At 40.5% G+C, this 16,848-nt stretch overlaps 2 protein-coding genes across 2 annotated transcripts in view; one reads left to right on the top strand and one right to left on the bottom strand.

Moving 5' to 3' along the window:
- Positions 1-16,848, top strand: part of LOC308273250 (uncharacterized protein) — a gene marked incomplete at both ends in the record, with an annotated part of 37,427 nt that overhangs the window by 16,222 nt on the left and 4,357 nt on the right. Inside the window, 3 exon segments of the mRNA XM_080710333.1 lie at positions 3,745-3,941; positions 4,037-4,128; positions 4,200-4,396. Coding sequence (XP_080566459.1) covers positions 3,745-3,941; positions 4,037-4,128; positions 4,200-4,396 — 486 coding nt within the window.
- LOC308272941 (ribosomal biogenesis factor-like) lies at positions 4,801-5,088 on the bottom strand (the record flags this gene model as incomplete). Its single annotated transcript, XM_080709982.1, has 1 exon — positions 4,801-5,088. One exon carries the CDS (start codon positions 5,086-5,088, stop codon positions 4,801-4,803), a length of 288 nt encoding a protein of 95 aa, XP_080566108.1.

Raw genomic sequence — 16,848 nt, 5'->3', positions numbered from 1 at the left:
TCTGAACATCATACTATGTAAGAAAAAGTTTTGCAGAGATGGACCAAAATGGCGGTAGTAGTGGCAGCCAGTATTCGGGAGAGGCAGACAGACCCAATCCAATCCACCTTGAATTTTTGAAAATATCTCCCTAAAAGTAAACTGCTCTTGCTGCACATGTGCAGAAATTCTGGACAACATACTATGTAAGAAAAATGTACAGGCAAGTCAGAGGGAGCTCTGCCCGTATTGCTGGGCCAATTCACTGTGCCAGAGGTCCAAGGAGATCTCAGCTCATGGCCGCTGAGCTCTTCTGCACTGCACTAGGGGTCAGGGTGTGCTTGGAGCAGCAGATCCCGCTCTCCATGGTGAGGCTGTGAGCCTCCACTTTCAGTGGGGAGATAAAATCCATTGCTGCTAGGGAATTGGGCTCTCAGCTTCTGCAAATGACATGTGCTGTTTTCTCCTACTTAAAAAAAAAAATATATATATATATATATATATGGAGGAAAATAGGAACCTCTGTAAACGTCATGCCTACAGTGACAGTAACCAGAGCCTGCCAGGTGGCGAGGCCGGGTCTGGAGCCAGCAAGGCTGGGCCCGCAGCCTGTTGTGTGGCAGGCCTGTAACTGGGGCCTGCTTCACAGCAAAGGGCCAGCAGGTTTCCTCAACTGTGTGGCCAGGAAGCAATAGAAGCTGCTGCTGCCTCACCTAATCTATCAGCAGATTTCCAGACCCAAGTGACCTCTATTAAAAAAAAATGGTTGTGAGTGGATCATCCTGTCAAACTTACTCACCTTCTGGTTTTCGGGTTTTCAGTAAGTGGGCATAAGTGTGGAGAAATAGAAGCTCTAATACATTGTTGGTGGGATTGCAATTTGGTTGCAACCATTTTGGAGAACAGTATAGAAAATCTTCAGAAGAAGGAAAGCGAACTTACCATATGATCCAGCAATACCACCTCTGGATATCTACAAATAAAGAATGGAAACCAAAATACCAAACTAATGCACAAACAACCATGTTCATAGCTGCACAGTTCACCATTGCCAAACTGTGGAACCAGCCAAGATGTCCTTCAACGGATGTGTGGTTTTCAAAACTATGGGATATGCACACAGTGGAATTTTGCCCGGCCATAAGGGAGAACAAAATTATGGCATTGTGAGTGAAATGTCACAAAAAATAAGAAATCAGATGCTTTTCTTAATGTGCAAAATATTAGGGAGAAATGGGTAACAGGAGGAACTCTAGATGAAGAAGGGGCCCTATAGAGGAGCAAAGAAGGTGACATATCTGAGGGGATAAGAGGGAGGATAAGGGAAACTCTTTAAAGCACCTGATGTACTTAAACACATCAAAGTCAATCAGGAAGCCAAGCAGGGGTAGGAGGGAGGGGGAGGGAAGGGGTTAGAGAATGGGTAGGGGCTGATTGGGTGATGTGTGCATGTATATCTCCATAAGTTTTTTATCCCATTAAGATGTATGACTACAATGCACCAATAAAAATTTATTTTAAAAAAAGAGCCTCTTGCACATTTTGTTGAGTAGTTTCTAGTCTGTGTTGTTTGCCTAGAGTTGAATCAAGGAGATTTCTTGATTTGTGGTATTGGTTGGGTTCAGCTGAGAGAAGTCATTATCTGAGAATTAGAGAGAAGAGCATAATTTGTTTGGAGTAATTTCCCCTAAATTCCTCACAGTGGGAACATATGAGGCTGCTTGTACCAGTGATCACAACACAACACTTGAGATGGCCATATGCATGAAGAACCTCTCTCTCTCTCTCTCTCTCTCTCTCTCTCTCTCTCTCTCTCTCTCTCTCTCTCTCTCTCCCCCTCTCTCTCTCTCTGCTTTCCATTACAGGCTTGGGTTGGTAACAAGCTCTCCTCTGTGTCCAGGGTAGCAGGATTGTCCATACATAAACACAACAAAAATCTCTTGAACTCACTAAATCTTTCCCACATTGTAAAATGTTGCTTTGCTAAACGTCTCCCAACATCCCAGGTGGAGCATGCCATCTATGTTCTGCTGGGACCATGGCTGACAGAACTCTCCACTGCAGACTACGATCTAGAGACAGCTAGAGGATGTGATGACTTGATAATTTGCAATCTGACATGGTTACTGGTTTTAGGCACTTAGGATATTTTTTAAATGTGGCTAATAAGGGTGCTATGCATACAATTCCATATTCAATGTTTTACAAAGTCATTTACTTTAAAAAAAAACGATTTGCAATCTGAGATAATGAATCCACTGAGAGTAGTGGGAGGTGGGATCCCCATGGAGCACTTAACGCTACTGTTTGCTCAATTGGGAACTTGGCATAATAACAAGAGAAAAAAATTGGAAGCAAGTTTTAAAGTGCTTTCCCTGCCAAAGCATTTCTTGGCACCTTGCTCTCCTAACTATCCCAACACTGACAATATCATATATATATATGATGAACCTCAAATCTGGAACTAGCTGGTGTTTTGCATAGGTATACTTATTTTATTGTGGTGAACCCTCCCAGGGCAGAAAATTATAAATTCAATGATTTAGAAGTGTCTACAGAAACTACTCTTGCCAACTTCCTGCATTAATTCTTATTAAAATACATATTGTATAACATAAAAAAGTATTGTATACATAAAACTTTTACCTTAAAGTAAAAGTTACCTTAAGAAATTATATCTTGTGAATGTTCATATTTCTTTAATGCTTCCAAAAAGAAAATGCTATATATCCTTTTCTTTCATTCTTCATAAATCAAATCAATTTTGTTTTTTAAAAGACTATTCTCTCTGGGCGTGGTGGTACATGCCTGTAATCCCCACACTTGGGAGGCTGAGACAGGAGGATCGCACAGGTTCGAAGCCAACCTCAGCTACTTAGTGAGGCTCTCAGCAACTTAGTGAGACCCTGTTTCCAAATAAAAAATATAAAAATAGGTCTGGTAGTATAGCCGAGGGATAAAAGGCCCCTGGGTTCCACTCCCAGTACCACCAAAAAAAAAAAAAAAAAAAAAAAAACTAAAAAACACAAAAAAACCCCACCTATTCTCTCTTTGTGCAATTGCAGTCCATTTCCTTCAGTGAGTAATTAATATCTTCCATGATTTGATTGCAAATTACAGTTTTTCTAGACTTTAAACATTTTTTGTTTCAAAAGTTACACTTCTTTATTTTTTTATCCAAAGTAATGTTTAATTCTACTGATATTATCTTCATGGTCTAATATAAGAACTTAACATTAAAATAAAATAATAAAAATGAATAAATAAAAGAATTACAGAGCCGGGCGTGGTGGCCCACATTTGTAATCCCAGTACTTGGGAGGCTGAGACAGGAGGCTCACAGGTTCTCAGCCAGCCTCAGCTATTTAGTAGGGCCCTCTGTACCTTAGTGATAACTTGTTTCAAAATAAAGAATAAAAATAGGACTGGAGAGTTAGTATAGGGCTGCTGTTCTTCTTGTAGGGGGTTTGTAGGCTGCCTGCCCCGCAACCCCAACTCAGGACTCTTAAATTAGGTGGTCAGTGGTCTGGGGGGCAGATCTTGCGAGGAAGATACAAGGCGCTCCGAAATTATCTAATGCAACATGATAAAGATTTTGTTTCGGTGGGTGACGTGGTACTAGTGCCGGGAGGCCATTTGTTGCAGGAATGCCAAAGAGTGGGGAAAAGGAAGCGGTGGCTGAAGACAGGGAAGAGCCCAAGACAGAGCCAGAGGCCAAGAAGAGTAAAGCTGGAGAGGGGCCAATCCTGTATTAGGACCCTCCAGATCAGAAAACCTCACCCAGTGGCAAATCTGCCACACTCAAGATCTCTCCTGGAATGTGGATGGGCTTCGGGCCTGGATTAAGAAGAAAGGTTTAGACTGGGTAAAGGAAGAAGCCCCAGATATCTTGTGCCTCCAGGAAACCAAATGTTCAGAGAACAAACTACCACCTGAACTTCAAGAACTGTCCGGGCTGATCAGTACGGGTCAGCTCCTTCAGACAAGGAAGGATACAGGGGTGAGGGTCTACTATCCCATCAGTGCCCCCTCAAAGTCTCTTACGGCGTTGGTGAAGAGGAACACGATCAGGAAGGCCGGGTGATAGTGGCCGAATATGACACATTCGTGCTGGTAACTGTCCATGTACCTAACGCAGGCCGGGGTCTGGTAAGACTGGAGGACCGGCAGTGCTGGGATGAAGCTTTTCGCTAGTTCCTGAAGGACTTGGCCTCCGCAAGCCTCTTGTGCTCTGTGGGGACTTCAATGTGGCTCACGAAGAAATTGACCTTCGTAACCCCAAGGGAAACAAAGAGAATGCTGGTTCCACTCCACAAGAACTCCAAGCCTTTGGTGAATTGCTGCAGGCTGTGCCACTGGCCGACTGCTTTCGGCACCTCTACCCCAGCACTGCCTATGCCTACACCTCTGGACTTACGTGATGAATGCTCGCTCCAAGAATGTTGGTTGGCGCCTTGATTACTTTTTGCTGTCCCGTTCTCTCTTACCTGCATTATGTGACAACAAGATCCGTTCCAAGGCCCTGGGCAGTGATCACTGTCCCATCACCCTGTACCTAGCACCTTGACAACTCCCTGGAATCCTGTCTAAGCTTCAGAAATAGTTCCCCGCCCCCAAGTATTTTTTTAATAGCTCTCTAGAGAAATTCACACTTTCTCTTCTGTAAGAATATGGATCTTCAACCAGGCTACTATGATGGACAAAGGTTTAAGTCCAAAGATTTTGTTCTGTGGACACCTCCTCCTTTTTTTGTATAAAACATTTACTTTATTGATCTTTTGGGGAAATATGATACATCACCATTATATTATAACTGAGCCATTAATCTTGTAGCTTCGTCAACATTACTGGTTCATTTTCATGCCGCTGCTGAGGAATCAGCTCTTTTTGAAGAGGTTCAAGAGAAAGCCTTTTCAAAAAGTTTGCAAGTTCCTTCTGTATGTTGACAAAAGCTATATTCACTCTGTTAACTTTCTCATCATTCACAATGTTTATCTTCCTAAGATTAGTAGTAACCGGTTTTGCTTTGTTTTTAGCTTTAAAATTTTTTTGGCTGGCTACGTGAAATACATTCCTAGACTTTTGACCCCTTAATTTGTTCTTGGCCATTGTCAGACCTCCGACACTCGTGTGCGGGAGCTCAAGCTCCAGGTGACGCCATCTGCACACACACAGTCAGGAAGTTCTGGGCTTCTTTAAAAAAAAAAAAAAGAAAACGTTAAAAGGCCATAGTTTCATTTTAAAAAAAAAAGGACTGGAGGTGTATTTCCGAGGTAGAATGCCCCTGGGTCCCATCCTCAGTGCCACAAAATAATAATAGTAATAATAATAGTAATAATAATTATTATTATATAGAGCTATGCAGAACTCATATAAAGATTGCATATTTTTGGTGTTCAATATCATTTGTGTTTTAGAAATTGACAACCAAAATTGTAAACATTTATTGTGCCAGCAATAAGGGTCTAATTTTATTCTCCTCTGACTGTGTCCAGTTTTATCAACATATTTACTGAAGAGATTGTCCTTTTTCTCACTGTGTACTCTTGACAGCCTTGTTGAATGTGAGTTGGTAGTAAATACGTGTATTTGCATCTGGGCTTTCTCTTCAAAATAACACTGGCATTCTTCACAGAAATATATAAAAAATATTACTCTTTCTATATAACGACAAAGGTCTTGAAAAATCCAATTTTGAACAAAGCAACAATAAGAAACAAAGCTGAAGACATCATACTATCTGACTTCAAAATGTGTGCGTAATGACACTAACCAAAAATAAGCTTACAAACATTAAAAGACATACGAACAATTTCCCATATGTACATAGCATTATTTGAAATGTTGCCTTTATCACATTCTCCCTACCCCTTTCTCCCACAGGTAAACCCCCTTTATCACTCCTGATGAAGTCCCTTTTGTTACTTAATTTTGCTACCTAATTTCTCTCTAGTTTCCACATATGAGAAAATATATACAACTGATCACTTTCTCTGACTGGATAATCTCACTTAACATAAGATCATCCAGTTCCATCCATTTTCTGCAAATGACATAGTCCTATTCTTTTTATATGGCTGAGTAAAATTCCATTGAGTGTATATGCCACAGATTAGTAATTCAGTCATCTGTTGATGGGCATCTAGGTTGATTCATAATTTGGCTAGCGTGAATTGTACTGCTATAAAAGTAAATATGCAGCCGGGGGTGGTGGCGCACGCTGGTCATCCCCACTCTTGGGAGGCGGAGACAGGAGGATCGCGCGGGTTCGAAGCCAGCCTCGCTGGCTTAAGAGACCCTGTTTCTAAATAAAAATTTAAAAATAAAATAGGTCTGGGAGTGTAGCCTGGAGGTAGAAGGGCTTCCAGGAACCCCAGTACCACCCAAAAAAAATGGATATGCATACCTGTATTGTTATAATATTCTGACTTCAATGCCTTCGGGAAGATGCCCAGGAATGGTGTAGCTGGGTTGTGTGGTGGTTCCATTCCCAGTCTTCTGAGAAACCACCACAGTAATTTCAATGGTGGCTGCACCAATTTACAATCCCACCAGCAGTGTATCAGGGTTCCCATTCCCCCACATCTCCACCAGAATTTATTATAGTTTGTATTCTTGATTATTTTATTTTAAGTTCCTGAGCTTTGGGGGTTTTATTAAGGAAGCTTATGCCAATATCTATATGTTGGAGCATTGGTCCCATGCCCTCTTCTAGTAATTGCAGTCTGTAATCTAAATTGTTGGTCTTTGGCCGGGTGTGGTGGCGCACGCTTGTAATCCCCGCGCTTGGGAGGCTGAGACAGGAGGATCGCACAGGTTCGAAGCCAGCCTCAGCTACTTAGTGAGGCCCTCGGAACATAGTGAGACCCTGTTTCCAAATAAAGTCTTTAAAAAATAGGTCTGGAATATAGCCTGGAGGTAGAAAGCCCCCTGGGTTCCACCCCCAGTACCGCAAAAATAAATAAATAAATAAATAAATAAATAAATAAATAAATAGTTGGTCTTTGCTCTATCTTGAGTTGACTCTTGTGCAGAGTGAGAAGTTGGGGTTTACTTCTATTCTCCTGAAAATGGACTACCAGTTTTCCCAATATCATTTATTGAAAGAACTATCTTTTCTCCAGCATGTTTTTAGCACTTTTGTCAAAAATCAACTGGCTATAGGTGTGTGGATTTGTTTCTTTATCTTATATACCAGTTCACTGGACTATATGTCTGTTTTTATACCAATACTATGTTGTTTTTATTACTATAGCTCTGTTGTATAATTTGAGTTTTTTTCCAGGTTAGTAAAATAATCTTTTTTTTTTTTTTTTTTTTTTTGGTGGTACTTGGGGTGGAACCCAGAGGCTTCCTACCTCCGGGATATATTCCCAGACCTATATTATACTTTATTTGGAAACAGGGTCTCACTAAGTTGCTGAGAGCCTCACTAAGTAGCTGACGCTGGCTTTGAACCTGTGTGATCCTCCTGTCTCAGCCTCCCAAGCACTGGGATTACAAGCACACGCCACCACGCCTGGCTTTAATCTTTATTTTTTAAAGTTAATATGTGCATTACAGGACAAAAACACAAAAAGCAAAGAACAAAGTCATCCAGTCACAAGCAGCTTAGTTGTCTGTAGCCTTCTAATTCTTGTATATACATACACAACATCCCATTCTTGTGATCAAAATCATAGTATGTATTATACTTTTCCACATATCATGAATATTGACCAATTCAAAATCCCAGAGCTACAATAATATTTTTGATAACCATAGATAGAGCACACCAACTAAATCTGTTAGAAAAAATTGTAATCCTGCCTTTCTTAGGGATAAACATTTCACTGAAGACAAAAATAGCAACTCTGTAGTATACTTTGAAATCAGGTCTTGTGATGCCTCCTGTATGGCTTTTATTGTTGAGAATTGCCTTGCTATTCTGAGTCTTTTGTTTTTCTGTATTAATTTTAGGGCTGATTTTTCTAGCTCTATGAAGAATAACATGATATCTTAATAGGGATTATATTGAATCTGTCGATCACTTTTGGTAGAATGGCCATTTTGATAATATTTATCCTTCCTATCCAAGAGCATGAGAGGTCTTTCTGTCTTATAAGATCTTCAATTTCTTTCTTTAGTGTTTTATAATTTTTATTGCAGAAGTCTTTTACCTCCTTTATTAAATTTATTCTTAAAAATTTTATTGTTTTCAATGCTATTGTGAATGAAATTGTTTTCCAGATTTCTTTTTCAGTGGATTCATTATTGGTGTATAGAAATGCTAATGATTCTTGTAAGTTGATCTATTTATCCGACTAGTCTGATGAATCTGTTTATCAGCTCCAGAACTCTTTTGGTTGTTTTCTTTTATATTCTAAGTATAGGATCATGTCATCAACAAACAGAGATCATTTTAATTCTTTATTTGTATTCCTTTAACTCCATTCTCTTGTCTTATTGCTTTGGCTAGGGTTGCAAAAAACTATATTATGTAGGAATCATGATACTGGACATCCTTGTCTTGTTCCTGGTCTTAAAGGAAATTCTTTCAGTTTTTCCCTATTCAGAATAATATTGACTTTGGGTTTACTATATACGGCCTTTATGTTTTTGAAGTCAGTTCCTTCCATCCCTATTTTTCCAGTGTTTTTTTTTTTTTAACAGTGAAAGGATGTTGAATTTCGTCAAGTGACTTTTTAAAATATTTTTATTGGTGTGTTGTCATCTCATACCATTATGTAGTTCAAAGTGATAGTGACACACATGTATGCAGCATTTGGTGAGCTGCCTCCAGCTGCCTCCCTGCTCCCTCCCCTCCCCATCCATGACACTGAGATTGGCATTGGGAATTTTAGTACCTTCCCGTATGTACACAACTTCAGTGGCAGCATCTCCTTCACTGATTCTCCATCCCCCTCCACCAACACCATCCTCCGTAGGTCCCTCCCTCAATCCACTGAGGTGGTTTCTCCTCGAGTATCTAAAGTCCATCTTATTTCCATATTCCTCCTTCGCTCCACATATGAAAACAAACATGTGAGCCTCCACTTTTAGTGACTGGCTCATCTCATTTAACATAATGTTCTCCAGAGCCACCCATTTTCCTGAAAATGACATAGTTGTGCTCTTTTAACGCTCAGTAGAATTCCATTGTGTGTATAGCCCATAATTTAGTAACCCGTTCATCTGTCGATGGACACCGAGCCTGCTTCCATAATTTAGCTGCTGTGAATTGTTCTGCTATATACTTGGATGTGCGTGTATTACTTCAATATTCTGATTTCGATCCTTTTGGAAAGATACCCAAGAGGGGTATAGCTGGATTACATAGTGTATCCATTCCCAGTTTCTGAGAAATCTTCATATGGAGATTCATAGCAGCTACACTAATTTGCAATCCCACCAGCAGTGTTTAAGGGTTCCTGTTTCCCCATATCCTTGCCAGCATTTTGTTATTGTTTGTCTTCTTGATGACTGCCATTCTATTTGGGGTTAGATGAAATCTCAGTGTAGTTTTGATTATCACCTCCCTGATTGCTAATGGTGTTGAACATTTTTATCTATTTATTAGTCATTTGTATTTATTCTTTTTTTGTGTGTGTGGTACTGGGGATGGAACCCAGAGGCATTCTACCTTTGAGCTACACACCCAGCCCTATTTTTTTTTTTTGAAACAAGGTCTCACTGAGTTGCAAAGGGCCTCACTAAGTAGCTGAGGTTGTCCGCGAACCGCAATCCTCCTGTCTCAGCCTCCCAAAGGCTGGGATTACAAACTTGTGCCAACACACCCAGCTTTGTATTTATTTTTTTTGTGTGTGTGTGAAGTACCTATTTAGTTCAACTACCCATTTCTGGATTGGGAGATTATATATATGGTGTTAATTCTTTTAAGTACTTTGCATATTCGTTTGTTTGTTTGTTTGTTTGTTTGTTTGTTTTTGTGTTACTAGGGATGGAACCCAGAGGCATTTTATCTCTGAGCTACACCCCCAGCCCTATTTTTTATTCTTTTTTTTTTTTTTTTTTTTTGGTGGTACTGAGGTTCCTGGAAGCCCTTCTACCTCTGGGCTACACTCCCACGGGCTACACTCCCAGACCTATTTTTTAACTTTATGTGGAAACAGGGTCTCTTAAGCCAGCAAGGCTGGCTCCAAACCTGTGCGATCCTCCTGTCTCTGCCTCCCAAACGTGGTGATTACAAGCATGGGCCACCACGCCGGGCTTTATTCTTTATTTTGAAACAGTATCTCACTGAGTTGCAAAGGGCCTCACTAAGTATCTGAGGCTGGCCACTAACTCCGATCCTCCTGTCTCAGCCTCCCAGATGCTGGGATTTCAAGCCTGTGCCACCACGCCCGGCTACATATTCTGATTATTAGAGGAGTAGCTGGCAAAGATCTCCTGTTCTGTAGATTCTCTCTTTAGATTCTTGAAGGTTTCCTTTGCTGAAAAGAAACTTTTTAATTCAATGCCATTCCATTTATTAATTCTTGTTTTAATTTTCTGAGATTTGATAGCCTTTTTGATATGTTGGAGGGTTGGTGCTAGGCCCGACTCTGGCAGTTTTAATGTCTTTGTCTAAGACCCAGGACTTTGATCCATTCTGAGCTGACTCTGTGTTAGATGCTGTTCTTCATTTATGTTTTATCTAAAATACAGACTAACGCGATTAATATCAAGGGTAGGCAAATAGTCAAACTGACCAAGTCATCCACACTTGAACATATATCACGCGGCAGGCAATTTGTGCTCACCTATTACGGTAACTACTGGCAATATGTAATTTTAATTCAAGAAAGCCACTTTGACTTGTGGTTATAAACCAACGCATACAAATCCATAGAGTACATATTTTCTCCAGTATCCAGGTTTTTTGTTTTGTTTTGTTTTTGTTTTTGTGGTACTTGAGATTGAACCCAGGGGCACTCTACCTCCAGGCTACATCCTCCAGCCCTTTTTTATTTTATTTTTTGAAACAGAGTATCACTAGGTTAATGAGAGTCTCACTACTTGATGAGGCTATCCTCAAACCTGAATCCTCCTGTTTTAGCTTCCCAGGTACTGGGGGGATAAGTGCCTGGCTCAGTACCCAGTACTTAAATAATACAACTAAGCACTGAAGTTTATGAACCATATATTATGATCACCAAGACAAATAAATAGAAATATTATATTTTTATTTATTTATTTATTTTTATTGGTGCACTGTATTCATACATCATAGTGGGATACATACTTTTGTAGACATACATGCACACTTTGCCCAGTCAGCCCCCACCCAATCCCCACCCCATTCTCTCCCTATCCCTCCCTCCCATGCTTGGCTTAGTGGTTGACATCTAGTATTATGGCAATTTATCCAAAATTAAAGATGATAATCTCACATAACAGTTTCATTTGTCTGATACCAAGCTTTTGATGACTAAAGATAACATTTCAATATTTCCTTTTGCTTTCTTTCTTACCAGAGAATATTTTTTTCTATTTTTTAAGTGAAACTATCATATATTTATATATTTATTTTTCAGAAAAAAATCTATCCTAATATGGAATATGGACTCTAGGTACCCAAAACGATCTTGAAAAAGAACAAAGCTAGAAGATATATATTTTCTGATTTCAAACCATATAAACTACAATAATTGAAACAGTGTAGTACTATTCTAAAGGCAGATATATAAACCATTGGAGTTAAATAAAAGCCTAGAGCTAAATTCTTCCCTATATTGTCAAGTTATTTTTGACAAGGTTTCCACGAACATTTGGTGGTGGAAATATTAATCTTTTAACTAAATATTGTTAAAAAAATAATAATTACATGGAAAAGAATAAAATTGGACCCTTACCTAATCCCATATACAAATATTAACTCAAAATAGATAAAAGGCCTAAATATAAATCTTAAGACTATAAACTTTTAGGAGAAAATCTGGGTCATAAAACCTCACAACATTGAAATTGGCAGTGATTTCTTGGTTATGATTTCAATGGCACAGGCAACAGAAGAGTATACAAACTCCCTAAAAAATAAAAAAAATATTGTATATCCAAAGACAATGTAAACAGAGTTAACAGTTACTAATAGAATGGGATAAAATATTTCCAAATGCTATATCTGAAGGTATATTAATATTCCAACTAGAAATCCTAAAAATTAACAACAATAAAGGCAAACAATACAATTTAGAGATAGGTAAAAGACTAACATAAATAATGAATCTCCACAGATAACCAATCTTAGTTGTCTGTTGAATGGAAAATCTTGTTTCTCTAGTTCTGGTGTGTGTTACCTATTTCTTCTTTGTAGTTAATCTCTTTGAGTATTTTCTCTAGCGCTGGTTTTGAAGACATAAATTCCTTCAGTTTCTGTTTGTCATGGAAGCTTCTTATTTCTCCATCTAATTTGATAGAAAGTTTTGCTGTGTAGGAAATTTTTGGCTGGAAGTTGTTTTCTTTCAGAATTGGGAATATGTTACTCCAAGCCCTTCTGGCTCTCATGACTTGGTTTGGGAAGTCTGGAGTGATTCTAATTGGTTTGCCTCTGAATGTCACTTGGCCCTTTGTTTTTGTTGCCTTTAAGATTCTCTGCTTGGCTTCCACATTGGTCATTTTGACAATTATGTGGCGTGAGGATCCTCTTCTCCGATCCTGTCTAAAGGGAGTTCTATAAGTTTCCTGGACCTGTGTATCAACCTCTTGCTCTATGTTTGGAAAATTTTCTGCTATTACTTTCTTGAAGAGATTGTTGATCCCTTTGGTTTCACTTTCTTTTCCCTCCTCTATTCCAATTATTCTTAGGTTAGCTCTCTTAAAATGGGCCCATATTTCTTCAATATCAGATTCCTGCTGTTGGATATTTTTTTCTAGATTAGAAACTATGCGTTCATTTTTGGAATGATCATCTTCTAAGAGCGAGATTCTGTTCTCCAATGTGTTCTAATCGGTTGTTTGTGCTTTGAATTGAGGCCTTTACTTCATTAATTGCATCCTTTATCTCTTTTTGGCTCTCTCTGAGTTCTTTTCGAAGCACCTCTATTATTTCTACAGTTATTTTCCTGATTTGATCTTCTAGAAATCTCTGATTTTCTGTTTTATCGGGTTCTGATGTTGTGGGGTTGTGGGCATTCATTGCTCCAGTATTATTCCTCTTTCCCATGATTTTGGATGTTTGTGCCTTCTCTGGGTTCTTCCCTTGGGTCACTATGACTTCACTTAAGGTGTTCTGGATCTCAAGTCAGTAGTATCTCAGACCCCACTACTCCTTTACTGGGTTGTATCACAGAGTCTCCGACCCAGAGAGTCGATAGAGGCTGCTTTAGACTGTGGGGGTTGCCAGGTTGCACGTTCTCCTATGGTGTGATATCTCTGCCACCGCCACTCCCCCACTGGGTCAAGTCCCAGGGAGTACAGTACTGGGATTTCTCCTCTGTGGCCCGCAATTTGACTCACTGTTCTTGAGTACGCAGATGTAGCTGTACTGGCCTCGCTGAATTCGCTGCTGCTGTCGCCGGTGGCAAATAGGCGCCTCTGCCACGCCCTTGGCTGTGGGCCTGGCGTTTTTCTTCTTGGTTTTGATTTCCACTCTGAATCCCTGCAGCGTGTGCTGAGCTCGGCCACTGGGAGCTTTAGATGCTCTCTGCACCGAGAAATCGCGCCTGGCTGTTCCGCAGCGGCTCACCTCGGCTTTCTGTAGCCGTCCCGTGAATTCGCCGGTGCCGTTGGATGTATGGCGCTGCTGCTGCGGCCTCGGGCATGAGGCCGGTGTATCTCCTCTGTGGCTCTGTTCTCAGTCCGCTTTCTCTCTGGAGCCTGGTGATTTTTTTGTTTCTCTGGTGATGGTGTTTTCTGGCTATGAAAGGCGCTGATTTTGTGGTAATGGAGATTTGTTGTTAGCGGGGCTCTTAAGCCCCGCTTTTCTCGGTCGCCATCTTCCCGGAAGTAAATAGAAATATTATGAACCTAAATTTGCTGCCTAGAGCTTATACCAAACTCATTTTTTCTCTTTTTTTTTCTTTTCCTTTTTCTTTTCTTTTCTTTTCTTTTCTTTTTTTTTTTTGTGATACTGGGGATGGAACCCAGGGGCATTCTACCTCTGAGAGACACCCAGGCCTCATTTTTTATTATTTATTTTTGAAAGAGGGTCTCACTGAGTTGCAAGGAGCCTCACTAAGTAGCTGAAGCTGTCCACGAACCGTGATCCTCCCAGTCTCCACCTCCCGAATGCTGGGATTATAAGCTCACCCCACCACACCAGGTCTGACCTCATTCTTTTTCAGAGACAGTTGTTCTGAACTTGGGTGTCAGAGATAACCACTAGAAGTAACTTTTTTAAATGATATCTTCTCAGAGCAAGTTCAATTCCAAAATTAGTATGTGTGCAATAAATGGTTAAAAAAAAAGAGCTTAGCCGGACGTGGTGGCACATGCTTGTCATCACAGCATTCCGGACAATGAGACAGAAGGATCATGGTTCGTGGACAGCCTCAGCTACTTAGTGAGGCCCTTTGCAACTCAGTGAGACCCTGTTTAAAAATAAAGAATAAAAAGTATTTTTTGTGGTGTCAGCCCCAGACGCCTCATTGTCGGCCTTTCCCAGGGCACCTTAGTGGCGGCGACTGGATGAAGTCCAGGGGTTCTGCACAGCCGTTCTCCATGGTCTGGGTTTTCAGACAATGTTGGGGACATTTTTTTTTTTCACATTTCATGCTAAATTCCCTAGTTGCTATTCACGTGGGCCTACAGTCATGACCTATTTGCAGGTTCATTAAAAGGCAAAACAAGCAGTAAGAATTTGTGACCATTTCGTCCCCTCCCTGGAAGTCACGTGTCCAAGAAGGAGGGTCCTGCTGAGTCTCTGCCTTATACACTCCAGAGGAGCAGACGCGCTGCGGCACTGCGGGCTGAGCAAATGCGCGGACAGCATCCGTCCTCCTCGCTGTGGGCTCTGTGGTGGTCGAGAAGTAGAGAGGACTGGGAGAATGCTCTCTACATCCAGGTAGTGCTCGTACGTGCTAGTGAGGTTTTTAGTGAGACCTTTTTATAGGAACTATCTAATTCTTGAAGATTACAAGGAAAAACTTAGATGTTTCTGTCTCCTTAAAACCCTTATGGTGAGCAATAATAAACAATTATTTCAAGATGTCTATGTGTTACTGGGAATTGAAACCAGTGGCATTTACCTCTGAGCTACAGCCCCAGTGCTATTTTATATTTATTTTGAAACAGGGTCTCACTAAGTTGCAGAGGACCTCATTAAGTTGCTGAGGCTGTCTGGGAACCCGCAATCCTCTTGTCTCAGACTCCCAAGTACTGGGATTATTTACAGGGGTATGCCTCTGCGCCCAGCTCATTGAAGCTTTGTGTAGCTTTGTGCGTGCATGCATGTGTGTGTGTGCGCGCGCGCGTGTGTGTGTGTGTGTGTGTGTGTGTGTGTTACTGGGAATTGAACCCAGAGGCATTCTACCTTCAAGCTACAACCCCAGCCCAGTTTTATTTCTTATTTGGAAGCAGGGTCTCACTGGGTAGATGAGAGTCTCACTGCTTGCTAAGGCTGTCTGCGAACCTGTGACCCTCCTGTCTCAGCCTCCCAAGTGTTGAGATTAGGCGTGCACCACCTCACCTGGCTATTTGAAGCTTTTTATGTAAGACTTATTGGGGAGGAAGAGTTTATCCACTCCTGAATTTATCTGTGGAGGCTTCACTGGTAATGAAATTGTTAAAGAATTAGTAGCATGGGAACATCCCCTTTCTTTCTTTCTTTCTTTCTTTCTTTCTTTCTTTCTTTCTTTCTTTCTTTCTTTCTTATTTTGGTGTTACTAGGGTTCCTAGAAACCCTTCTACCTCCGGGCTACACTCCCAGACACCTATTTTTTATATTTATATTTGGAAACAGGGTCTCTTAAGCCAGTGAGGCTGGCTTCGAACCTGCACGATCCTCCTATCTCTGCCTCCCAATCACGGGGATTTATTCTTTATTTTTAAAACAGGGTCTCACTGAGTTGCAGAGGGCCTCACTAAGTAGCTGAGGCTATCTGTGAACCACAATCCTCCAGTCTCAGCCTCCCAAATGCTGGAATTACAAGTGTGCGCCACCACACCAGGCTGAAAACATCTTTAATTTTTTTTTATTAATTTGGTTTTAAGCCAGGCTTAGTGGCACACACTTGTAATCCCAGCATTTGGGAGGCTAAGACGGGAGGAATTGCGGTTCAAGGACAGCCTCAGCTACTACTTAGTGAAGCCCTTTGCAGCTCAGTGAAACCCTGTTTCAAAATAAAAAATAAAAAATAGGGTTGGAATGTAGCTCAGAGGTAGAATGTCCCTGGGTTTCATCCCCAGTACAGAAAAAAAATTTCGATTTTGTTTTTACCTAATTTTAACTAAAATCATGTTTATTTAGAAGTTAGGCACACAGACAATGAGTCTGCAAAATAAATAAGTACTAATCATTCACGCCCTGCTCAGACTCCAGAACCTAATGCTGTGTGAGAGCACTGCTTTTAGTTTTTGTTTTTTTTCTATCCTACTTGATTGAGAGCAAAACTCAGGCTCCAATCACTGCTTTTGGAGAACTAATTCTCAAGAAACCATGAAATGCCTCTCAAAACAACTGTTTCAATCACTAGATCCAGTTTGTCTGGTAAATGTGTCCACTAATTTCTTCATAATAGACAAGATACATATCTGAAATGGCATCATAAACAAAAAGCACAACTTTTATGTCTTCTATTTGTACACAGAGAAAAAAATGGGTACCAGTTTTACATTTAACTGTTTTATTTCTTTTTTGGGGGGGACATACTAGGAATGGGACCCAGGGGCATTTTACCCCTGAGCTATGCCCCAGGCCTTTTATTCTTGATTTTGAAACAAGGTCTCACT

The sequence above is a fragment of the Muscardinus avellanarius genome, assembly GCF_963383645.1.
Source record: "Muscardinus avellanarius genome assembly, chromosome: 14".
Taxonomy (NCBI): domain Eukaryota; kingdom Metazoa; phylum Chordata; class Mammalia; order Rodentia; family Gliridae; genus Muscardinus; species Muscardinus avellanarius.
This window is presented reverse-complemented; position numbering and strand designations above follow the sequence as displayed.